This window comes from Syngnathoides biaculeatus, chromosome 12 (assembly GCF_019802595.1).
Source record: "Syngnathoides biaculeatus isolate LvHL_M chromosome 12, ASM1980259v1, whole genome shotgun sequence".
Lineage (NCBI taxonomy): Eukaryota > Metazoa > Chordata > Actinopteri > Syngnathiformes > Syngnathidae > Syngnathoides > Syngnathoides biaculeatus.
This window is the reverse complement of record NC_084651.1, coordinates 1955421-1980368: the sequence shown is the minus strand read 5'-3', so window position 1 is coordinate 1980368 and position 24948 is coordinate 1955421. Positions and strand designations below refer to the sequence as shown.

The 24948-nt window shown below is 43.0% G+C and overlaps 1 protein-coding gene across 1 annotated transcript; it reads right to left on the bottom strand.

The window, feature by feature from the left end:
* Positions 1-1966: 1966 nt before the first annotated feature.
* plcb1 (phospholipase C beta 1) lies at positions 1967-23685 on the bottom strand. Its single transcript, XM_061837576.1, has 32 exons — positions 23587-23685; positions 21257-21334; positions 20782-20850; positions 19845-19985; positions 19689-19768; positions 19011-19064; positions 17711-17786; positions 16865-16965; positions 15804-15967; positions 14372-14518; positions 13781-13938; positions 13035-13117; positions 12865-12949; positions 12615-12786; positions 11659-11717; positions 11008-11104; positions 10843-10927; positions 10306-10430; positions 8868-9022; positions 8631-8798; positions 8262-8361; positions 8085-8189; positions 7314-7438; positions 6666-6816; positions 5920-5973; positions 5629-5806; positions 5416-5545; positions 4493-4569; positions 4218-4307; positions 3651-3708; positions 3459-3545; positions 1967-2662 (listed from the first exon to the last, which is right to left on the bottom strand). Exons 1-32 carry the CDS (start codon positions 23683-23685, stop codon positions 2510-2512), a joined length of 3504 nt encoding a protein of 1167 aa, XP_061693560.1. The 3' UTR covers positions 1967-2509.
* Positions 23686-24948: the final 1263 nt, after the last annotated feature.

Here is a 24948-nt window from a genome sequence, read left to right as displayed (position 1 = left end):
ACGGCTAAAAAAAACCCCCGAACTAAATAAATTCTAAAACTTATTATAAAATGTATTATTACAAATGTGCCACCAGTTTCCAAAGGAAATGTCAAGTGGAACAAAAATGTTATGTTTTATGATAACAAAAAGAACACATAGATCGTTCTTAGTTGAAACATTTTAATAATAGCTTTTGAAATATGATCCAGTTAAACTAAAGAACAACTAAAACAGCGATGCATGCTCAGTTTAATCATCTGCTCAGTGCTTTTTGTGTTATTGAATACATGATTATTATTTGGATGGGGAAAAAATATTTTCGAAGTGCAGATGCGGGCCAATCCAAATGTTTCCCTGCAGAAAAGTTGTTGAACGCAGCTCAATTAAAAGACAAAACACTGTACAATTTTCTTTTAAATACATTCTTACAAAAACATTCATAACAAATAACATTTGTTGGTCCTTATACACACACCGTGTAATAGCATAACGATCCATGGCTGCCATTTTAAATCAACTGACCTCAAATCAAAAACAAAACAAACAAAATCATGCAGAGTGGCAGCAACAAAGTCCACCAGCATGCTGCTGCTACCTGTGACAAGAATTCAAGATTTTTTTTTTGTTTTTTAAAGAAATGACATCATTCCAAAGTCCTGTTAGTTTGTGTGTATGCAGCAAGGTGACACAATCAGATGAGGAAAAGAGTCTCTGCGACGCACGCAGACATCATTTGAAACATTTCCACTCTCGCTTTACAGTATTTGAATGTCATGCAAAGGAAAAACAACCCCAAAAAAAAAAAAAAAAAAAAAGAAAAAGAAAACAGTCATGATCACGTTCATTTCAATGTGCCGACTCCAATCGTGGTCAAAAGTTATTCTCCTGTCTTACAATCGATAGTTGAAAACTCCCCGGAAGTCACGTGTATGTATTGCATAACACATAAAACAATGCAAATAGGAATTTTAACTGAGCGCATAACATCTTTTGACATTTGACCTTTCAACAGAATCGAAACATGCTTCAACCGGTTCAAGGTCCGGTGTGGAGGAATTAAGTCAGGCTCCTGTGACAGCCAAAAGAAGAAGAGAAAAAAAAAAGGACAAAAAAAATAAAATAAAAGAAGTGTAGGAAAGACAGGAAGGTAGTTAAGTTGGTAGAAAGGAAGGAAGGAACAGGTTCATCGCAGTAAATTAGAATGAGAAAACATCATCTGCAGTTCAGTTCAAAAACTAGGAATACTGGATATAGATTTACAACTGCGTCCAATATTTTAGGAATTTTTTGGGGGGATGATTTTAGCTTCTAGCTCACGAAAAGCAAAATTGCACCGCCTCCAACAAATTTGAACGTGCCGTTAGAAAGAGTCCAAAGTACTTGAACGCGGGGACGGCGTACTCTAATGTTGAACGGATCAGTCTAATTCCTGCATTTCATTTGCGGAATTGCAATCGTGAAATGTAATAAACATCGTGGATTCACTCTTAAAAAACAAACAAAAACAAAAAAAAAATCAATTTTGTCAATATTTTGTTCTTATTCTATGAGGCCAAAACAATAATTGTTCTTTTTTTCCCCGATGGAATTATAATGGAGTCACTGATGGTGCACACACGCCTTACTTTGGTGCGGGCAGTGTGGGGTTCGATTCCCGCTCAATGGTAGGTACTGTTTTTTTCTAGTTTGGTAGGGCGGCACGGTGGATCAGCTGGTAAAAGGATTGGCCTCACAGTTCTCAGGACCCGGGTTCGATCCCGGCCCCGCCCGTGTGGAGTTTGCATGCTCTCCCCGTGGCTGCGTGGCTTTTCTCCGGGTGGGCACTCCGGTTTCCTCCCACACCCCAAAAACATGCAACATTAATCGGACACTCTAAATTGCCCCTAGGTGTGATTGTGAGTGTGCCCTGTCATTGGCTGGCAAACCAGTTCAGAGTGGACCCCACCCGCCTCCTGCCCGTTGACAGCTGGGTCAGCCTCCGGCACTCCCGGCGACCCTCGTGAGGATAAGCGGCAAATACAATGGGTGGATGGGTAGTTTGGTAGGTTGGCAGAGAAGAGATGGATGGAAAGGGTTGATAGATCATCCGATCTACAGTAGCTCTGCTGGTTGGTCACTAGAGTAGGCTGGTAGGTAAAATAAATCGGTTGGCATGTCAATCAATCAATCAATCAATCAACCAATGAGTCGCTTGGCAGATAAGTAGAAAATTTGGTTGTACGTAGGTAAAAAAAAAACATACACGAGCAAGTTTTGTAACTTGGTTGGTTTGCTATACGCAGGCTGGTAAGTAGTGAAGGTAAGCAGATAGAAATAATAAACAGATCGAGCATGTAGATGATTCAAATGGAACTTAACGAAGCCTATTAAATGGTGAGGTACATCAAAGAGCATGCGAGATTTAAAAAAAAAAAAAAAAGAAAAAGAAAAATTTGAGTCGTCATTGCGCACAAAGTCTGGAACGGTTAACAGTCTGGCTTCCTCCACGCCCACGGCCGCCATGTTCACGTGATCCTCGCCCGCTCGCTCAGTCGTCCTCGGAGAGAAACTCGTTTGGGGTGGACGGTCGGGACTCGCTGCGCCCTCTGACCTCGGGCCTCCTGTCCTGCAGGAAGTCGCGGATCTCGCCGGGCAACAGTTCGAACTTCTCCTGAAACTCGGCCTCGATGGCGCCCTGCAGCTGAGCGGGTGCGCCCGGCGCAAATCCCGCGAGCAGAGAGTTACGATGCGGCCGAAAACGAGCAAGTCTACTGCAGAAACGGGATCCCGGGAAGCTATCGTTTTTTTTTTGCGATATTTCGGGATTTTTACTCGATCTTTATCCCCCCCCCCCCCCCCCCAGTATAGTGATACATCGTGTCTGATACTTTTTTATGTTTGGACCTAATATTTTTCAACTGTGTTGTAATATTTGCACTTGTTATTCTTGACAATATTTCGGATTTTTTACTCTACCTTTGTTTTTTTTCCCCCAGTATTTTTTCAACATCATCTTATCTGATACTTTTTTATGTTTTGACCTAATACTTTTCGATTGTGTTGTAATATTTGCGCCGTATATTTTTTCAATGCATTTAATAAATTGTTTCCATCACAATATCAAACAATTTTAGAATAATTGTATAAGTTTTTGAGGATCTATATCATCTTTATAACGCTTTGTAAAGATTCTTTTGTCAAATACTGTGTTATATAACATGAGAGTTTACAGTATATTATATTTATTTTCTAAGATTTTATTTTCACCTAACATTTGAATATTTTTGCTCCCGTATTTCTTCCTCACATTTCTCTATTTTTCATGTGATAATTGCATTCCTTTCAAATATTTGGGTATTTTTCACCAAATAATTTAGCATTTTATTCTGTACCTAATGTTTTGACTCCGTCAACAAACGGCAGCCATTTTGCTCCCGAAAATTCCGATCAGCAGCCTTCGTACTGCAAATTTTCTTTTTTTTTTTTTTAGTCGCTACCTTTGGTTTCTGCTCGTTGATCTCCTGCAGCAGACGATCGTGTTGCTCCAGCAGCTGCTCGTGACGCTTGGCCTGAGTCTCCTCCAGCTGAGTCCCCGCAAAACAGACCAAAAAAAAAAAAAAAAAAAAAAGCAGACAATTTTGCAGGCGCGGGGACGCGAAAGACGCGCTGCTTCTTTTTCCTGCGCTCACCCGTTTGATGTTCTGCACCACTTCGTTGACGTACGACTTATTGATCTCCATCTTCTCTCTGGGAGACACAACAGGCAGAAGACGCGAAAGCTTTTCAAAGAAACGAATCGGGCGAGGAGACGAACGCCGGCCGACGCGTGACAGGAGCGCTCGCATTTGGCATTCATTGGCTGTCTGGCCTTATTTGACACGGATATGTCCTACTCTTGGGCAGCACGGTGGATCAGCTGGTAAAGCGTTGGCCTGACAGTTCTGAGCAACGTTCGATCCCGGCCCCGCCTGTGTGGAATTTGCATGTTCTCCCTGTGCATGCGTGGGTTTTCTCCAGGTACTCCGGTTTCCTAACACGTCCCAAAAACATGCAACCTTGATTGGACACTCTAAAATTGCCCCTAGGTATGATTGTGGCTGTTTGCCTCCATGTGCCCTGCGATTGGCTGCTGACCAGTTCAGGGGGTACCCTGCCTCCTGCCTGATGGTAGCCGGGATAGGCTCCAGCACTCCCCGCGACCCTAGTGAGGATGAGCGGCAAAAGAAAATGGATGGATGGATGGATGGATGTCCTACTCTTCTGCCAGATGTTTCTCTTTGGTCTTGGCCAAGTTGATTTTCTCAGTTCTTCTTCTGTCCATCTGCCTCTTCAGCTCCTTCTTCTCCCTGAGTCGGCGGCACAAGTATCGCGTCAATAAATTACGCGGGAATAAGTCGTGTCAAACACAAAGAAGAAGAAAGTTGAATCAATGGATGGCTACCGCGTGTACAAAAATGCCGCACACAAAATCCAACACGGTCTATGTAAATGTGACGTAAAACAAGGGCTCATAAGGAGACGCTGTCGTTACTTGCTGCAGACGTCTTTGAGTTTCTTCATCTGCGTGCTGTGATTCTCCTCCGCCAGGCTGCTGAGACGCTCGCTCAGCTGAACGGTGACAAAAAGGGGACAATTTCAGGTTCAATGCAAGAAAAATGAAAATGAAAAAAATTCCGACAACAACATTTTCAGCCATTAAAAATTATACTGTAGATTTTTACGCTGTGTAAATTTGTAAGCTGCTATCAAATGTGTAAATTGTGTCCTGACACATCAGTAAACAAAAAAAAAAAAAAAAAAAAGCTAGACTGATGTGAAAAAAAAACAAAACAAATTTAAACAAAATAAGACTCTCGGGGTCCAGTGGAACACATATTACTACTATACATGGTAAGCAATAAAAATTGTAAAATTAAAGTATAAACAGGATATTTAAAAAAAGAAAAAGAGCCTTTTATAAAAGTAGACAAAGAAAAAAAACAAACAATAAAAAAGTGTAAAAAAATGTAAATGAAGTAAAAAATGAGCATTTACTGAAGAAAAAAGTAGAAAATAAAACATGCCTGTTTTAAAAAAGTAAAAAGGTCCGAAAAGTGAAGAGAATTTTTTAGAAGTAAAATAAACAAAAACAAGCCAGTTGTAAAAGTCAAACAAAAAAGTAAAAAAAAAAAAAAAAAAAAAAAAGTCAACATTTGACAAAGAACAACACACACAAAAAGTGAAAGAGCAGGATCAGTGTTATGGAAAACGGATGGATGCGCAAAAACAAAAAATAGGGAATTATGTTGAGCTGACGCTGTTCCCCTCTCACCCTGTAGGTGGCGCCCCTGTACATTATAAGGTGAACAAGGACCCAGCCAGCCATCCATCCATCCCAAATTCCTGGATGACTGCGTGTGTGGAAGCGTACCCCGGGAAGTACACGGCGGTGTCCCCGGGAAACTCGTGCCTCACCGTCTTGACGTGTTCCCTCTGCAGATACTTCTGGCTGTAGTACTGTTCCTGCCTGAGCGCCAGCAGCTGCTCGTGCTGCTCGTCTCGCAGCGCCCGCAGACGCTCGTCCGGCTCCTCGGACGACGAGCCCCTGGACGGAAAAAAAAAAAAAAACGCGGTTGAGCGAGCGCCTCGGGGACAAAAAAGGTGGCGGGGGGGGGGGGGGTCGTCCACCTGCTCTTGCCGCACTGCCTGGCCCTCTTTTTGTACTTGTTGTTGATCTCGCGCAGGAGCTCCGACGTCTTCTTCTGGTGCCTCCTCACCAGCTCCTTCAGCTCCTTGAACTGACGCCGCTGCTCCTTCTGGTACGATTTGGACTGCCGCAGGCCGGTCAGCGTGCACACGGGCACGTCTGCCGACGACACAGTCCCACGTTTAGACCGCGTCTCGGCAAGTGCGTCTCCACGGCGACTACGGTGCACTGCGGGGGGGGGGGGGGGGGGGGGGGGGGGGGGCGTTGCTCACCTATCAGAACGCTTAAGACCAAATCTTCCGTCTTTGCTGGCGGTTTGGCCGCATCTAAAAGTCAACGCCAGAAAAAAAACAACGTGAAGAACATCACATCGTCAACTAAATACAACGCGAAAGCCCGATTTTAGTTGCCAAAGCGTCGTTCTTTGAACCGGCCCATGAAAAGTACAACAATATTATACTACATTTATAATAATATTAAGTTTATACATTGAACATTTTCTTCTTTTCATCAAATAACGGGTGCATTATGAAAATTAAGTGCATCAAAAATAGCACCACTAAAAATAAGATTAACTTATTAAAACATTTACATCCAAATTTTAATATTTATTTGACTTCCTCTAATTGATTGAGTGTAAACAATAACATTGAAAATCTATTCCGAAAACAAAATAAAAATACAGTACATTCAACATTTTTTCATTACCTTAAATAATTGATTAATTTGCTAGAGTCAAATGATAAATGACATTTAAAAAAAGAATATCATTTTCTTATCAAAATGCACTATTTTTTTAATAGAAACATTTCATGTATTCTGATTTATTCAATGATTAATTATACTCCCAAAATTTCAAAATAACACAAGAAAATTTGGAATGAATTAATTGAATGATTTAATTTTAAAATCAGATTTTACATTACAGATGACCATGAGTCTATTCTCAAAATCAAATGTCTTCCTTCAGGACAAAAGTCTGCACACCCCCGGCTCGAGTGCCAGGGGGCGGTTCTACCTGTAGCGGCCGCTTGCTGATTGGCCGCAGAGGGTTTGGGCGCAGCGGCGACGGGGGCGTGGCCCGTGGGTCCTGGCGCCGGGCTCAGTCCGTTCTCCACCAACGCTGACTTGGGATCGTTTTTGCGCTCGGCGCAGCTGTTGGCGTCGTCCTGGAACGCCGAAAACAAATTTCCATCAAAGTAAAAAAAAAATTAATACGACTCAGAAATTGTTTGAATGGATATTACGTGGGAGCTCCATTGAGTTTGGTGTCTTTCAGAAAGAGGCAAAATGTATAATAAATTCATATTTTAGTCATATAGAGTGACTACAAAGACTTTACACGCCCTTGATCAGATTTGGAATTTTTGTCATGCAGCAGGAAATACAAACGGAATCAGAATCCGTGTCAGACGAAAATCCTTTTGAGGCTTCGATTTGGAAGCAAAATGAATAAATCCCAGGAAAAGCCAACTTGAACAGCTAAACTTTGAGATTAAGCGGGAACTTTAAACGTTGACATTTAACATGAGTTGGAACGTGTTTGTTCAATTCTGAATCCAACCACATGCCCCCGGTTACAGGAGGGTGTGCACACTTTTGTACTGACATCATCTCCGTTTACTTCTCCCCTTTGAAAATCTATCATCTGCTGAGGGTTTGTGACCTCGGCGTGCGCCGCGTCCTCGTCGTCGCCGTCGCCGTCCTCCAGCGTCAGCGCGGCCAGCTGCTTGGAACGCTGCTCCAGCAGGTTGACGTATCGAATCGGGTTGGACAGCGCCTCGATCACGTCTAGACGGGGACACAAACGCAACGCGGCGGGAGATGCGCGCTTAGCGGCTGCCTTGGGCTTACTGCACCTCTCAAAGGAGGAAAAAAAAATACCGAATATCGAAGACACACACTTCAAACCATTACAAGCAATGTTCCCTCTGAGCTGCGCAACTGCGCATTTGCGCACTTGTTGCACACTCTCGACGCAGTTGAAAACAGATCCAATGCAGTGAACTACAGCATGATGCCTCTCACAAAGAGCTGCTGCTCGCCACATACTCTACTTTCTAGTTTACCTGAACCCGCCCACCTCCGCTCTTAAAGGGGTACACTCGTAATTACAAACACCGCCCACAACAAAAACACAAATTTGTTGTTAAAAATGTTCTGATGGGAATGTAAATGCTGTAATCTGAATCTTTGAATGAGCCATGTAACTTCAATGGATGACACCGATCTGAGCGCAGTGCATACGTCTGATATTGCTCACAGTGGCCAAAGGGGGCGCTCATGGGCTCAGTGTGTTTGCTCAGACACGTAAAAAATTAGAGGCAACTGTGATTACAAGTATCAATTTTTTCACCATTTCAAAGAATTCATCATATTTCTTTGTCTTGTCCAAACAGTGCCACCGCGGTTTTTGTAGGTCCGACTTTGCGTGTACCTGCAAAAGTGTCTGGGACGTAGTCTTTGACTTCGATGTAGACGAACACGGCGGGCAGGATAAGAGACTGGTTCCTCTCGTTCCTCAGGCCGATGTAACGATAACCTTGAAAGAACATCGAGTCAAAGTCTCCTCGAGATCGTCAAGTCGGAGCAGACTGGAAAGAAATGCCGATACCGGGTCGCACGGCAGACACCGGAATGATGCGATGGCCGATGAACTTCCCTCCTTCCTCGAAGGCGGCGATTCTCAGCGAGGCCAAGGTGGGGAGGATCACCTGCCGGACACATCGGGGAGGACTTTGAATCGGGCCCATCTTCGACCCGAAAGTCAGCACATGCGAGATTATCATCTGTTATTTAGCCACATGGACATTGCGACAAGTCGTAAAGTGTCCTGAGTACTGAAACCCACAAAAATACTCTCAAGAAGCCACGCCAGAAAAACAGGGCGTCTGGCATTTTGGCCCCGTCCTTCAAAAACTACCTGGTCCTGGGAACATTTGACCATTCAAAAGGCTACAGAAAGCGAGGACCCGTTTGGCACCTTCTTGAAGACGACGGGTTCCTCGTCCCACACCGGGTTGACGGCGTTGTTGTTCTGCGAGGTTTTGGTCTTGAGCGCTTTCCTCCTGGTGTCCACGGGAAGGCCAAACATCTCCACTTCCACGTAGACGCCCACCCTGCGCTCGGTGAGGAACTGGCCCGAGATCACCTGGAACGCGGAAGCGCGATCAGTAGCTGGCGCGACTTCGCTTCTCGCGGGAAGTTCCTCTCGGCGGACCTTGACGGAGAGGGTGTTGGCGACGATACCGTCCACCGTGTTCTCCGTGAACGGGTCAAAGTGTTTGTCCGGCCGCCGCATGAACTCGGGCTTCAGCCTGTAACCGCTGCGACCGTTGTACTCGAACATGAAGAGGTTCAACTGCATGGACAGATCTGCGACAAACGATTCCCTGATTGATGGCCTTAATTTTGACTACCATAGCTATGCAGATGACGCACATTATTATATATATATATATATCTACATATATTTGTTATATTTAGCAGTGTCTCCAGATGACTCGAGTCCAAGTCAGATAAATAACTGGATGAGCCAAAATGTTCTTCAACTAAATCCCAGCAAAACTGAGATAATTGTTTTTGGCAATAAAGAAAAGAGGATTGCTGTTAGTAAACACCTGGACTCTCTATCTTTAGAAGCCAAAGACCAAGTCCGAAACCTTGGTGTTCTGATCGATTCCGACCTGAATTTCAACAATCATATCAAATCAATCACAAAAAGTGCCTTCTACGATCTGGAGAACATATCTAGAGTCAAGTCTTGTACGCATGTGTCAAGCAGACCAGGAAAAGCTCATCCATGCTTTTATCTCAAGTAGACTTGACGATTGTAATGGTCTTCTGACTGGACTCCCCAAAAAGAGTATTAAACAGCTGCGGCTCATTCAGAATGGTGCAGCTCGCATTCTGACCAAAAACAAAACGGTCAGAGTATAGAACTCCAATCCAAACCCTAACCCTTTAGAACAGATTTGAAAGTTCTGCTCCTGGTCTGTCTTGTAAATCACTAAATGATTTAGGTCCTGAATACATGAAAGAAATGCTTACGGAATACAAACCCAGTAGAGCTCTGAGATCGACTGACTCGGGTCAAATCGTGGAGCGCAGAGTCCAAAGCAAACACGCTGAAGCAGCATTTAGCACACAAATGGGAGAAGTTGCTAACACAGGCGAGGTCAGCACCAAGTGGGAATGTTTTGAAATCCAGGTTGAAAACGCTTCTTTTTTCGCATGCTTTTTAGAATATATCCACTTTTTGATCATATTACTTGCACTGTATGCGGTTTTAACTGTCTTTTTTTTTTTTTTTTAAATATTTTTGTTCGTCATTTTTATTGTTTCTATCCCATTTTAAATGTTTTATCTGTTTGTTTTCAAATGCCTTTAATCGTGTAAAGCACATCTCGTGTATGAAATGCGCTATACAAATAAATTTGCTTTGCCAAGAACCGTCATACATTGTATCAATAAATGAGTGGATGTACCAAAAAAAAAAAAAAAAGTCACAAGAAGCCGTGCCAGAAAAGAAACGGGAAGCCCGCTAATTTGGTTTGAAGCAGCCGCGTGTTCGAGAGCGTTTTGGCCACTTCAAAGGAAAACTCTGAATAAAGCAGAAAAATAGCAAAAGAAAAAAATGAAAATGTTGGATTCCTGACCTATGGTTTGATAATTGAGAGCCACCAGTTGACAGCCGGCGTTCCAGAAAAGCTGCGGCATGAAGTTGGACGAGTCCACTCGGGTTCCTTTGGGATAGATCCGACTCAGCTGGGATTTATTATATCTGGTGGAGGTCGGGTTTAAAAAAAAAATATCACAAAGTGTTGCGGCCGAGCTTGAACTACAACAATCACAAGACGTACGCACATCGGTACACGATTTAACATACATAAACTGTGCTAGCGACAACTCTTCCTCATCAGAATCAGAAGTGTGTAAAAACACAGTCGGTGACCCTCCGTTGAAAGAACAGCTCTCAAAAATTGCCGGCGGAAATTTCGCCGAATTGTTAACGCGTTTTCGTTCGCATTGTGCAGGTGTACCTCACGTTATGGCCCCAATCTCAACGTTTGCATATTCGCGCGACGGATCAAACGCGCCCGAGCGCACGCTCGTTCTCGAAAGGCATCGCGTCCAAAGCCGAGGAGGCGGGCGGGATGTGCGCCGTTGCCCGCGGCAACCGTCGCCAAGGATACTCCACAAACTCCACCGGTGACTTGGTGAGGTGCTCCAGAGCTTTGGTCTCCACAAATGACGACATGTGGTAGCAGCGGGCCGCCTCTACATGGGATACACGAGCACGTTGCCTCTCGTTAGGCGAGCGCAGCGTGAACGTCCGCCCGCGTTTTGGACTTTCTTACTCTTGGAGGCTTCGAAGGTGTTGAACTTGGTGGGCTGCACGTAGTTGACCAGAGTGGACATCTCCTCCGTGGCCACGGCCTCGCGCGCCGCCGAGCCCTGAAACGACCATTGCGTTTGCGGAGGGTCCGAGCTGCCGCTTTTTTTTTTGCTTTGTGTCGAGAGCCCAAAAAAACGGGTCAACCGAATAATATCGGTTAGATTATCGTATTGAGATTTTTTTTTTTTTTTTTTTTTAGCGGTCTCGTTTCGAGCTCTCACATGGAACAGTGTATGAACGTGAAATTAAATGTTAAACTCATGATGCAACTCACTTTCTCTATAAACAAATGCAGTGCAGCTCAGATGTCAAAGGTTAGCAAAATACTTTCGGTGGTACAGCAAAGTCTTTCAACAACAACAAAAAATCGATTGTTCTTAAAAGTGGCAGTTATTTTATTCTTCACTTTTTCTTTCATTATTTTTTTTAAAAGCATTACAGTGCTTTTAAGAAAAAATAGGAAAAAAACTTTTTTTTCAGCGGCTGGAACAGATTAATCGCATTTTAATTCATTTCAGTGGGGAAATAACTGAAAGTGAATCGAGTACGAGTTTGGTCAAGAATTAAATTTAACTCCGATGCGCGATCGCGAGTACGAGACGTCACTACTGACCTTTTTGCCGTCGTCGTCGTCGTCATCGTCGTCTTCCTCGCTCTCAGCCTCCACCTCCGCTGGAAATACGAGAAGTTACTTCCGTTGACACGGAGCAACATTTTTCCATGAAGTCATGTCGTTATCCAAGCCGCCTATCCTCACGAGGGCTGCGGGAAAGCTGGAGCCTACACCAGCTAGCTTCGGCCGAAAGACCGTGAAGTGGTCGCCAGTCAGTCGCAGTCGCAGATAACGACACCATCACTGAGGGGGAATCGATCCCACGCTGCCCGCACCGAAAGCAGGCATGTGTACCACTACACCATTAGGTCATGTGTCAAATTCTAATATTCATATGCAGCGCAGTCTCATATAAAAACTTGTCAATACACATACATGCTCTCTTGAGAGGATTTTTACAAGCAATCTGCAAACTCCTATTTTGTCGGGTTAGGATGGACATTTTGTAGCCACTTCATTAGGTACCCACGCACACTAGGTACCCACTGTCTGAAAATCTCGCCACATCCAAACAAAACTGTCACGAAAAGTGTCTTTACTGAAACAATGACGAGCTCGTCTCAATTTGCCGACAAATTTACGGAGTCGCTGCGAAATATGTACGAACGGCCACAGGTGCAAACGTTCATGAGTTGATCGGAAGTGGCTCGACGTCACTCGTACCGAGAGACCAGACAAACTAATAATCATTTTCTCTCACCGCAGACTTGTTGGCAATCACTGATTCATATTATTTGATTAAATAATAGCTCATTCGTTTCAATTCAATTCAATTCATTTAACTATAAACTTCAAAAATCTCTGTCCATCTTATAAATCAATTTGAGATCCAAAGTTCGCCCAGCCACACAAAAGTTACGAACTAGTAAAGTCTTTACTAGTACTCGCTTAGTCCCTCCTCCCGCTTGCGCGTTGTTAACGTAACACGCGGGCATGACGCGAGCCCCTCCTCGCACCTGTCGTGTTGTTGCTAGGCGACACGGGCTCGGGCTCCTGATTGGACGGCTGCTCCGTCAGCCTCTTGATGTCTCCGCCGCCGCCGGCGGAGGCTTTGTGGGATTTCTTGTTCTTGATCAGGATCTTGCCCATCAGCTCCTGAGGACTGGGCAGCGGCGTGCCCGACTCCAGCTGCCGTCAAATCACCGTCAGGCCGTGAGCGCAAATGTTTTTTCCGCTCGTCTTTGCGTACGCGAGCTCTTCTCTTACCGGGTATTTGTCCAGCGGGTCGATCAGTAACGCTTCCCCAAAGATGGATCGACAATATTCCGCCATTTTGGCCTGCTGCTTCAGACTGAAAGAGGAAAGAAGGATTTTTTTTCGGTTGGGTATCGTGAGGCAGAATTCAGTTTGGTCACGTTGATATTAAAATAACTCACGAGTCGACGTGATTCTCAAAAGACAAGATGACCGGGAAAGGCGAGGTCTTGAAGGCGCACTCGGCAATGGCCTCAATTACTTCCTGGGTGGAGGAAAAAAACGTACAATCATTTTTTTTTTTTTTTTAGAATAATTAATACACAGTGTCAGTCATAAAATATTACAAATAATACAACATTTTGAAAAAATATGGAAAGTCAGGAAATAGCCAAAGCCAAGCATGAAGTAAAACATTCAATAATCAACTATTTCCTTGAAAAACAACAAAAAAAGAACATATATATATATGTGTGTGTGTGTGTGTGTGTGTATATATTTATATATATATATATACATACATACATACATGCGATAGTAACTAGAATACAAAAAAAATTGAAAATCTTTTTATTTTACAGAAATGTAAGAATTGAGCAAAACCAAGAGGTAATTAAAGAAGTACCTAACTCTAACCCTAAACATGCAAAAAGTATTTTATTCAGTAAAATAATGACAATAAGTAAATAAAATAAAAAATAGAAAAATTTATTTGGGTTAAAATGTGGAACTGTTAGAAACGGGAAAAAGTAATTTAAAAAGTTGTCAATCACTTAGTGTGGAAAAAAAGCAAACAAAAAAATAATTACAAGCAATAGAATGTTCTAATAGAATATAATAATAATATAAATGTGACAACAACTAAAATATAGCAAAAATAATAATAATATGGGCTATATTTTCCTTTCCGTTTGCTGCGCGGGCCGACCTTGAAGGAGATCTCCGAGGTCATGGTGAAGCCGTGCGTGATGACGGGCTCCTCCTCGGCCGTGCGACCTTTCCACACGTCCAGCTCGACGCAGCGGCAGCCGGCCAGCAGAACCTGCCGGTACATCTCCACCGACGAGCTGCCTGCCAGCTGGCCCGCTGTCAAAGATGTCAAATTACGGGCCCGTGGGCCGGATTCTGCCCTACGCGACATTTGGTGTGCCCCGCGAAAGCAAAAGTGTGCGCATCGACTTCATGTTTCTTGCAAAAAAAAATGTTTTGTAATATTAAAATATTTCAAGTTTTTTTTTTTTGTCCTTACAAATATTCCTTTCAAACTGAACAGTTTTTACAGGTTTCGGATTTTGCTGCGTAGACGTAATGAGGCCGTCACACGTGTATCACGACCCTCCGCGGGGAAACCGCAACTACGACGTGGCCCGCAACAAACACGATTTCGACGCCGTGGCACATTAAATTAAAATCCACGGAAATAGCGTTGCAGCGATTCACCAGTCGGGAAATGAGCAGAATGGCTGCGAAGGCGGCGAGCGCTTTTAAAGAACGATGTCGGTCATTTCCGCTCCGGTACCTGTCAGGTAGGTGTTGTGCGAGGAGTTGACGAAATAGTGTGACAGAGGGAAGCTCATGTCCTCAGACTGGTCCAGTTTTTCCGGAGGGATGACGCCGTTGTCGTCGCTCGACAGGTAACTGCAGAAGGCCTGCGTCGAGATCAGGCCTGACACAAGGACACGCCGGGGGTCAACGCAAACAGCGGACCAAAAGCGACGTCCTTCCGTCCACTCGCTCATCCATCCATCCATCCATCCATCCATCCATCCATCCATCCATCATCATCTTTTCGATTCCCCCCCCCCCCCCATCTGTTCGTCATCCCTTCCCAAATCTCAAAATATGCAACTTCCACTTTAAAAGAAAAAAAATCCCATCGATACATCCTTCCTCCATCAACCATCCATCCGGTCATCGCCATACATGTATATTTATGTTTTATCGTGCATTTGTTTCTATCATCTTTGCCCGAATCATTCTCTTTGCGAGCGGCTGTGCGACCCAGCGACACCTTAAGAAGTGATCTCGTTATAAATGTTTACTTTAGTATTCATCTTTGTGTTGGTGTTGCCATCTGTTCCTCCATTTGAATTTGTAACTCATAAAAAGAGGGAGACCGGTAAGGCTGACTCAGAACGGGTGTTGGAGCTGCAGCTGGTCCGCCAAAGCAGTTTTTCCCCCGCACGGGCCAAACTGAAGACCTCTTCCGTCCCTTCGTTTGCATATTTAGTCCAGCGGTCGGCTTTAAACTTGACAATTTATTTATGCGATGATTTGTCTCATTTGTCCTTCTCTCTTCTTCCATCTGTTGAGCAATCTTGTCTTCCACCTTCACATCTATCCTTCCTCCACTCCTCCTCTTTCTATCTTCCTCTTTTGATTCTCTCGATCATCCATCCATCCATCCATCCATCCATTTTCAAAGCCACCCTTCCACCACCCCTCATCCATTCATCATCCATCCACACTTCCTTCCATTTTCCACCCATCCACTTTGCTACGATCCACGCGCGTGTTGGCGTGGCTTCATCCGACGCGTCTGTATGATTATTATTTCCATTTATGATTATTGTTATCATGGGGGGCACGGTGGATCAGCTGGTAAAGCGTTGGCCTCACAGTTCTGAGGTTCCGGGTTCAATCCCGGATGCGCCTGTGTAGAGTTTGCATGTTCTCCCCGTGCCTGAGTGGCTTTTCTCTGGGGACTCCGGTTTCCTCCCACATCCCAAAAATATGGAACATAAATTGGACACTCTAAATTACCCCTAGGTGTGATTTCTGTCTCCATGTGCCCTCCGATTGGCTGGCAACCAGCTCAGGGTGTACCCCGCCTCCTGCCTGTTGACAGCTGGGACTGGCTCCAGCACTTATCACGACCCTTGTGAGGATAAGTGGCGAAGAAAATGGATGGATGGATTGTTTTTTTTTTTTTTTTTTAAATCTGTTCTCACCACGCTCCAGCAGCGTTGTGTTGCTCTGGTGCCTCTCGAGGAGCGTTTGGGTCTGAGCCGGCCTGAGAGGCGGGTACAGGATCTCGTTGAGTCTGGGGTCCCTCTGCTTGTTGTTGATGAATTCGGTCATCTGATCCACCGAAATCGTCCCGCCGTCGCCTCCCCTGCGAGGGAGCGGCCACAATTTCAACGTCTTCACGTCTACAAATCGCTCTCCTTCGTTTTTTTGCTCAGGTCACGCTCTTGTTGCTTGGCAGACTTTGCGGAGTTGAGTTATATATATGAACCCATCATGGATGAATATATTATGCTCTTACATAACTGTATAATATGGGATGTTGCCATTATGGGATGTTGAATGTAGAATATTGAAGGGAAATAAATTTAATCCCTTTTGGAATCAGGCTGTAGCATGAAACGGGAAATATGGAAATTAGTGAAGCACTGTGAATACTTTCTGGATGCAGGCTACACACGTGGGATTTCTCCCTTTTAAATTTTTTTTTTTTTTTTTTTTTAAAGAATTACAAAAAACATTTCCCCAAAAGGTTTTTTTTCCCCTCCCCATGTAGTCTCGAAGAGGTCTTGGTGTGAAAACTAACATAAAAATTCTGTAACATGATCAAGTGTGGAAAATGTCAAGCTGGACTATTCAAAATATTTCCTATTTTTAGGAAATTGGGGGGAGTGAAAAAATGTCAAGTTGTCATTATGGGACGTTGTGTGTAGAATTTTGAAGGAACCAAATGAATATTCACCATTTGGGAATAAAGCTGTAACATGACAACATTTGGACAAAAATTAAGTGTTGTGAATATTTTCTGGATCCACTGTCTCAAAATGGGAATGCTAAGTTTTTCATTTCAAATAAATAAGAAAAAATAAATCAATTTAATGCATTTTGGGGGAAAAAGGCTGATAAATACAGTAACTAAATGAGAAAAAAAAACACATCTGCAAAGTATTCACAGGGCTTTACTTTTAGAATTTGGGGTGGAGGGGGGGGTAGTCCTGTTAAATGCGTCAAAATGAGGGGAAGAAAAAGTCAAGTGCGCACTCACTGAAGTTTAAAGATGTTGGCGAACTCCGGACGAGGGCAAAGGTGCTCCAGGAAGCTCTTGTACACCTCCAAAGTGAAATCCTCCAGTTTGATGCCGTCACCCTGTCGAGCGGCGCAAGATGGAGATGTTGATAAAGCTTTAAATTCTGTGTAAATGTTAACAATAATAATAAAAAAAACATGCTGACTACTTTGTGGATTTCACTTATTGCAGGTTTGGTCCAGAATTTAACCCCCGTGAAAAACGAGGGATTACTGTCAACGCAGATACCTTTTGCCTTACTGAAATATTCCGGTCGGTTAGAATATGCGGCAACTTGTGGAAAATAAAAAAAAAAAGTAAACGTAAAGTAAAGTAAAATAGATGACAATAACTAACTCACAAAATTAACTACGTAAGCGAGTAAGCAAGTATGTAAATGTTCATTTTTGTTATGAATCTTCAGTCACAAAAAAATCAAACCTAACTAGAATACATCTGGTAAATGTCATGCATTTCACACTTTTTTTTGTAGGGTCCTAAAAAAATTACAATATTTTGGATGGTGTGTGTCTAGGACCAAAAAAAACCAAACATATAATGAACATTTGAATCAATTACAATTTCTGACATTACATTTTCTGCAAACTGTGCCGTTGATGTGTGAGATGTTTTTGTGTACACAATCAACAAAATGTATTCATTTGTTACATGTATTATGAAAAAAAAATAATACTTCGAGGACTTGCAGATGTAAAAAATTCTCAATTTTTTTTTCTAGGTGTATGAATAGTTTTTTTTACATTCGTTTGAATGAACCTGAGCCATTTTAGAATTCAAAAGTAGAAAAAATAGGATTTGACCGACCCGCCCGTAAGGAAGTCGGCAGTTCTCCAGCGCGTTCTCCACTCGCTTTCTGTCCGACGAGAACAAGCGAACAATACTGGGGGAAAAAAAAAAAAAAAAAATGAAAGAAGAAATCACGTTACCATTGCCTGACATGACAGAACGGCTTCAAATTCTCTAAACGTCCCAACATGTCCTTGAACGGACTGGAGCGGTCCTGATCTGGATGGACGACAACGAGCATCCATCCATCCATCCATCCATTTTCTTAGCCGCTTATCCTCACAAGGGTCGCGGGGAGTTCTGGGAGCCTATCCTAGCTGGTTTGGAATTCAAATTCTGCGTTTGGTCTCTAACTTGAGGCCGCTTTCCATCTGATGTCAGAACATTTGCGAGCCCGATCAAAGCCAATGAGTGCACCAAAGGGACTGCAGCGGTGCCTTGAGATGCAAGTTACGCAACTTGATTGTTTTCCCTTGACTTGAAAACAAAAAAAAGTGCTGCACGGCGGTAGGGGGCGCCGTTCACCTGATGACGAGCAGCAGTCGTTTACTGCCTCTACCGCTTGATGTTGACTGTCAAACTAAACATCAAACAAAGAGATTTACATGACGTGTATTTAAAACAAACCAAATTTCGCCTTTAAGTCCACTGGCTCAATGCTAACATGCAATGAACCAGACAACAATACAGGTATGAATTCTTTATCCTCGGCAACGAACGACCAAGATTACTGCCGTACCGCGGCGCTATATTCATGAGCAGGAGTACGTACTGTATATCTGTACGCAAGTCACACGAGCGGAACAATGCCCCTTGAATTGAAGCTAAAAGTCTGAGTTTAATTCTTTACATTTTTTTAGAATTCTGTCATTGATGGATGTTTTAATAATATACAATACTATCGCGCAGTCAATATGCCATTAAAACTTGTTGATGCCTTTGGTACACCTCTGATAGGCAAGCCTGCGACGTCCCAACGGCGGAAATTTCAGCCCCCATTTTGCACCGGTCAAAGTCTCGTTTTGAAAGCGGCCGACGTTCCGGCCGGCCCGCCGACAAGCATCCGCGTGCCTTCGTCCCGGCGTCACATGCGCCGACGCCGGCCCCTTAGCAGGTCAGCGCTGAATTAAGCACCTTGACGGATCCTGTCCCTGTTTTTGCTTTCCCAAGTGCACGTGGAATTGAGTTTATTCTGGGAATCTGGGAGGGGGTGGGGGGGGGGGGGGCCCCGGAAAGAGCAAAGTTATAAAATTTGCGCAGCAGATGGGCCGCGAGATAGACACACGACTCCGCAGGTGAGAAAACGGGCACAACTCACTTCTTGACGGGGATTCGGCCCTCGGCGGTGGGCTGGAGGGTCAGCTTCACGTACCTGCCGTTAAAAACAAACAAACAAAAAAAACGGTTGAACTTCCATCGCTAGTTGGAGACTTCGAAATCAATTAGTTACACAGCAGCTGTCACAGAATGAATCAATGAATTATGGGTAATTGTGTCAATACATTTACGATTTTAGAGTCATGCAAGAAACCCAGATTTGTTCGCTTCAGGATGACAACGGAAATTCTAAAGCAAGGTAGGAAAAACAAAAATGATCAAAGAAAGGAAAAAAAAAAGGGACAAAATGCAGAAATAAAGTCAAGAGAAAGGGGAGAAAAATATAAAATAAAGCGAAAGTTTACCAGGAAATGGAAACAATAGGAAGGAAAAAAAAAGGAAAATTGGGGATGAAATTGCAAAAAAGTCGAGAAAGTTTATACTGGGAATATAAAAATACTGTCAAAGTAAGGAATGTTGAAAAAGAGAAAAGGGAAGGAAAAAAGTAAAACTGGAAATAAGCTGTAAAAATAAAGATAAAAATCCCGATACGATTATCATTATGCAAGTGTAAGAAATGAAAAAAAAAAAAAAAAACAAAAACCAGGAAAGCCACACGGCAGACGAATATATTTTGGACGCTTCCTATCATCAATAGTACGTAAAAGAAGATGCTCACGCTTTAAGGAGACTGTGGTCTCTGTTGAGGTTGTGGCTCAGCAGGTTGGACGACAGGCAAAAGAGCTCCTCACACCACACCTACACGCACCCAAAAGCATCGTCGTCGTCGTCATTCGGAGCGTTGTCGTCGCCGCGGTCGTCCTCCGCGGCCTACCTTGGCCTCGTCCTCCTGCGAGGCGATGAAGATGATCTGGTTGACGTTGACGATGTCCGAGGCCGTCACCACGGTGACCATGCGGTTCTCCAGCCGGCCCACCAGGTTGCCCACGTCCAGCAGCTCCCGCAGTTTGGCCTCCTAGCGTCCGACGGGACAATTCGCCAATGTCAGAATTGTTTTTTGGTACAAAAAAAAGCTGCAGCTTGCGGGTACACCAGCTATATATATATATATATATATATATATATATGAAAAAAAATTAATAATCTGTGAGTACAAGCCCCTGTTCAAAGGTCAGGTTTGTGATACTGTATATCACAGCCGTCAAACTCAAGGGCCGGGGGCCAGATCCGGCCCGCCACATGATTTTACGTGGCCCGCGAAGCCAAATCTAGAGTGTCAATTTCCATGATTCTCGTAAAAATCTGTGCCAAAATTTCAAATTGTCATATATCATAAATGATAAAGTTGAGCTATGACGAGCATTTTTGTGTTGACAAACGTGAATAGTTGGCAAAACACATTACCCTTGATTTTTGATTCCGGAACGAGATCATAAATTGATGAGATGATTAAATATTTTTGTTCCACAGTCATAATGGCCCTCCGTGGGAAACCGGAACAACAATGCGGCCCGCGAGAAAAATTAGTTTGACACCCCTGCTGCATATGAACAAAACAAACTATGAATACATTCTGCATCCCCAGAAAGGATGAAAGATGGCTTTGACATACAAATCACAGGATGTACATATTGTAGCCTGCTTGAGGAATAAACAAAGATCACTTCAGCATACAAAATGATCGGCGAATTGGTTCTCGCATGAAGAAGCAGCGAGATTGCGTTTCTAAGGAGACGCACGCGCACGTTGGCAAAGGAGGTGAAGAAGGTGACGAGGAGGCGGGAAGGAGGTGAAGAGAGGCCGGCGGGTACCTTGGCTGTTTTGGTGCTTCTGCCCGTCCGGACATCTTTCACGTGGGTTAAATCTAACAACTCTGTCTCCTGAAAGATGGAAACATACACGATTAATCCTGTTTGCTCGCAGAGGCGCTAAACTGAGCGCGTTTTGACAATCAATGCTAAAAGACACACACTGGCCATATTTGGGATGCGCACATGTGCTCACTTCCTATTTATGCAAAGCATATGTGAACGCGTACGCTGCTGTTATCTCCTTTGTGTCTGAATCTTGTTCAAATTGCATTGAAATAACCATTGAAACATTAATTAAGCATTAATGCCATGGACTAAAAAGTTGTTGTTTTTTTAAATGTGTAAAAATTTAAATTCACATTTGAATAAATTCTACTTATCCATGGACTCCATTTATATTGTATCAATAAGCCTGTGCTTCTAAATTCAAATGATATCCTATAATGAGTGCGTGTGTTCGTATGCGCTTGAGCACCTTGTTCTGGTCGGTCCAGTAGAGATAAAGTCCGTGAGGATCCACGTAGAGAGTCACGGGAGTTACAGTGGAAAGATCCTGCCGGGGAATATGTCAAATGTCAAAAGAAAACACATGCAAAAATGTAATTCCTAAGAGAAGGAAAGAATAGAGTATCTAGAATAGATCCTTGGGGTGCCGAGTACATAATATTATGAATTGAAGAATATGGGAAATCTTCATTTGCATAACCAACGCAAGGTTTCAATTTTAGAACAATCATAAAATACATCGCTTACATTATCAGTAAAAATATTACAAAAGTTTTTTTTTTTTTTTTTCAGAAGATACACAAAAATATGGGGGGGGGGGGGGGGGGGAAGAATCTTTAGTTTAAGAAGCGTAAATGAGAAAAAATGTCCACGTAGCCCCAACCCAAAAATCTAAATGGTTTCGGGAGATAAAATATCTTGTTAGAAGGTACACAAAATAAAACAACGTGAGATATCGATTCTGAGAAGACAAAATGAGCTCAGAACATTTTTTTAATTAATTAAATATGTCTCAAAATTAAATGAGGCAATGAATGGAGACATTTTACAAAATAAAATAAATATATAAATTCAGGATATCTTAAATAACCGCATTAATCTGAGTTCATTTTCAGAAGGTGCATACATTAAAAAGGAAAACAATATGAATTGAGAAAAGACTAAATTAGATTGAAACAGAGAATACAGCTGATTTTGCTGAAATTTTGTCACATTGAAATGATACAAAAAAAGATCGAAAATTAAGTAACAATCACTAAAAAACTTCATTTGCTACTGTGAGTTTCAGAACATAAAAATGTTTCTTGAGCAAATAAATTTAAAACAGGGTCGCATCTAGGTAGTACCTTGTCAAAAAAATGGAGACTCCTTCATTTATATGAGTTAATTTTGGAACGCATAAAATGATAAATTACATGAAAAATGTGTTTTCTGAGTAAACGATCAACACTTATTGAACTTACTGAATTCTTCTCATTTGCAATCAGTACCATTTAGCGAACGTCGAGCTGCTGACTCATCGCGAGCGTCTTTACACGCCGAGGACCGAAAACTAGAAGAACTCGAAGCGGTGAGGATGGCAAACTAGATCGCTGTCAAGTGTCGTCATGGCAACTCTTTTAAAACAGCAAGCGTGCAAAAAAAGCTCAACCGCAGAAAACCACACACAGTGACACACACATTTTTTTTTTTTCCAAATATCATGCGTGTCACATTATGCATCACTTCTGTTTAGGTAGGGGCAGCCATGCCAGTTACCATAGCAACCGCATCACCGCACATTCTCATCACAATCGGAATCAGAATCATCTTTACACGCAAGGAATTCGTCTCCGGTATTTGGAGCCACGCCAATACGACAACAGCATTATAGAATAACAATACGCGCGTGTGCGAACACAAACACACACACACACACTGCTCTCATGCAATCAACAAGTGCTCTGAGCCACAAAATGCGCAATAACAAAATCTTTTTATCATAAATCGCGCTTTGTATCCGCAGCTATTCTCAAGCACTGTGCCACAGGAAATGATCCAATTTCACTTAATTGGACTGAAAATATTTATTCATACAAATATTTCTTTGTTCATCCATCTATGCGGGTGACGTATAGTGACAGGAAGAAAAATGTTATGTTTTTCCACTAAATTGGCCGAAGGTCCAAATAACCCGTGTGTCCACCTGTTGCGATTCAGACGGCCGAATCACAGCAGTGTAAATGTACAGCTGGATTAAAAAATAAAAAAAATTAAAAATCCCAGCTGCAAATTCCACACCGTCCAAATACAGAAATAATTAAGAGATAAATTGAATAAAATAAATTTGGAAATAAAAATTGTTTTTGACATCAGCAATGACTTAAATAAATACAAAAGTTGAAAAAAAAAAGATCAAATAAAAAGTTCTTAGAAGAGCAAATGAGCTCAAAATATTGCTGCATTCTTTTTCTTGGAAAAAAAAATTAAGCAGTAGACATTTTCGATTAGATGACTACATTTTTAGTACATTCAAACAATAGGAACTAATATTTAGTTTCTGAGAAGAACTGAGTGTAAATGTGCTGCATTCTTCAATATATTAAAAAATATTATCATGTACACTTCCACTGTATATTCAATCTGAAAGGTGAACACGGATTAAGATGAATTATTCAAAATAACCTCATTAATATTCCAGTCTACCTTTTTTCATATTGTTGGGAAATCCATGTGGCACCTGTCGTCTTGTCACTGCAAAATCTGGAAACGAGCAAAGCGTTTCTGCCCCCAATTGTTGCACTTTTGCATCCATCTTACCTCGTCCCATTTGATGAAGTTGCTCCCGTTCCTCAGGGTCCGGGACACGGCGGGCGGCTGGAGTTTTAAGGCGTGGACCCCCGGCTGGGCGCCGGCCATGGCTTCACACACGCGCTCCCCGGTTCGGGTCCCCCACGTCCGGCGCGGCGCCCTCCGGACTCTGGTCCGAGCTGTCAAAGTCGCGTCAACGGGCGGCGGTGGCGGGCTGCGGCATCCTCCTCCTCCTCCTCGCCAGCGTCTTCATCTTCCCGTGGCGCCGCCGGCGCTACTATCCATCGTCCGCCCCCGCCCCGCCGTGCTGCATGAGACAGACTGAAGCAGATGCCTTTGTGGGAGAGGGCAACACACGTGCGTGCGCGTGCGCTCAGCCCCCACAAATTGACTCACGGGCGACATGCGCAAAGCGGCTTCCCACTGACGGGGGAGGGATGAGAGGGAAGAAAGGGATGAGGAGGAGGAGGACGACAGCAAAAGGGAAAGAGGGGAAGATGAGCGCTGCATGGAGCGGAGGCGGAATGCAAAAGTGGGCGGGGGGAGGAGGGGGGGGGGACGGGGCGAGTGGCGGTTTTGGTCAAATGAGGCCAGCGGGAGGAAGTGCTGGAAGAGTTTCATGGGTGGGCAACAGGTGGGATCGTGTCCGAGGCCTGTGCCGACGTTCAATACTTTTACTTCTTCAGCATACACATCCAAAAAAATGGAGCAATGGGGGGAATCATAAACATGTTTCTGAGAAGAGTAAATGAGCTCAAAGTTGCATTGAATTTTTCCATTAAAAAAATTTGGGTAAAAATCAAGTTTGCCGTGACGGCAAAGGAACTTACTTTCCGATCAATTAAAACGACGACGACGTTTAAGAAGGAAATACGCCGGGTTTTCATTTACAACTATAAAGTGGAAAAAAAGATATCATTTTCTGGCCTCGATTTGTTTTTTCCAGTTTTAAAACATACATGCAAAAAACAAATATAGTTTCTATGAAACAGTAATGAGCCCAATCAATAAAAAAACATAATAAATGGAGACATTTACGTGACATTTAGAATGCATGAAATAAATGACAGCGGTCATGGTGAAATTACACAATGAAAAAAAAAAAGAGATAGAATACATTCAAAATATAACCATTACTATAAAAAAATACACATTTCTTGAAAATAAAAATGATTATAAACAATTTCTGAGCAAAGGATCTCGAGTCGTGCTCAGCCACAACCCAGCTGCTCTTCTCCCAAATTATTGAAGTTGCGATAGCAAATAATTTTCTCAAAATAATTTTTTTACTGAATATAATTTTACCAATGTTGAGTCGATCAGAAGCTACTTCAGCCAGAGCTTTTTAACTTTATCTAGAACATGGTCTAG

What these genes read in the sequence shown, in the direction of transcription:
- plcb1 (XM_061837576.1), bottom strand. Translation starts at nt 23,685, where the DNA reads ATGGCCGGCGCCCAGCCGGGGGTCCACGCCTTAAAACTCCAGCCGCCC. An exon ending in AACCCGTCGTCTTCAAGAAG is followed by an intron (nt 8,362 to 8,630) that starts GTGCCAAACGGG and finishes TGTGTCCGGCAG; the next exon opens with GTGATCCTCCCCACCTTGGC. An exon ending in TCAGCAAGCGGCCGCTACAG is followed by an intron (nt 5,974 to 6,665) that starts GTAGAACCGCCC and finishes GTTGACTTTTAG; the next exon opens with ATGCGGCCAAACCGCCAGCA.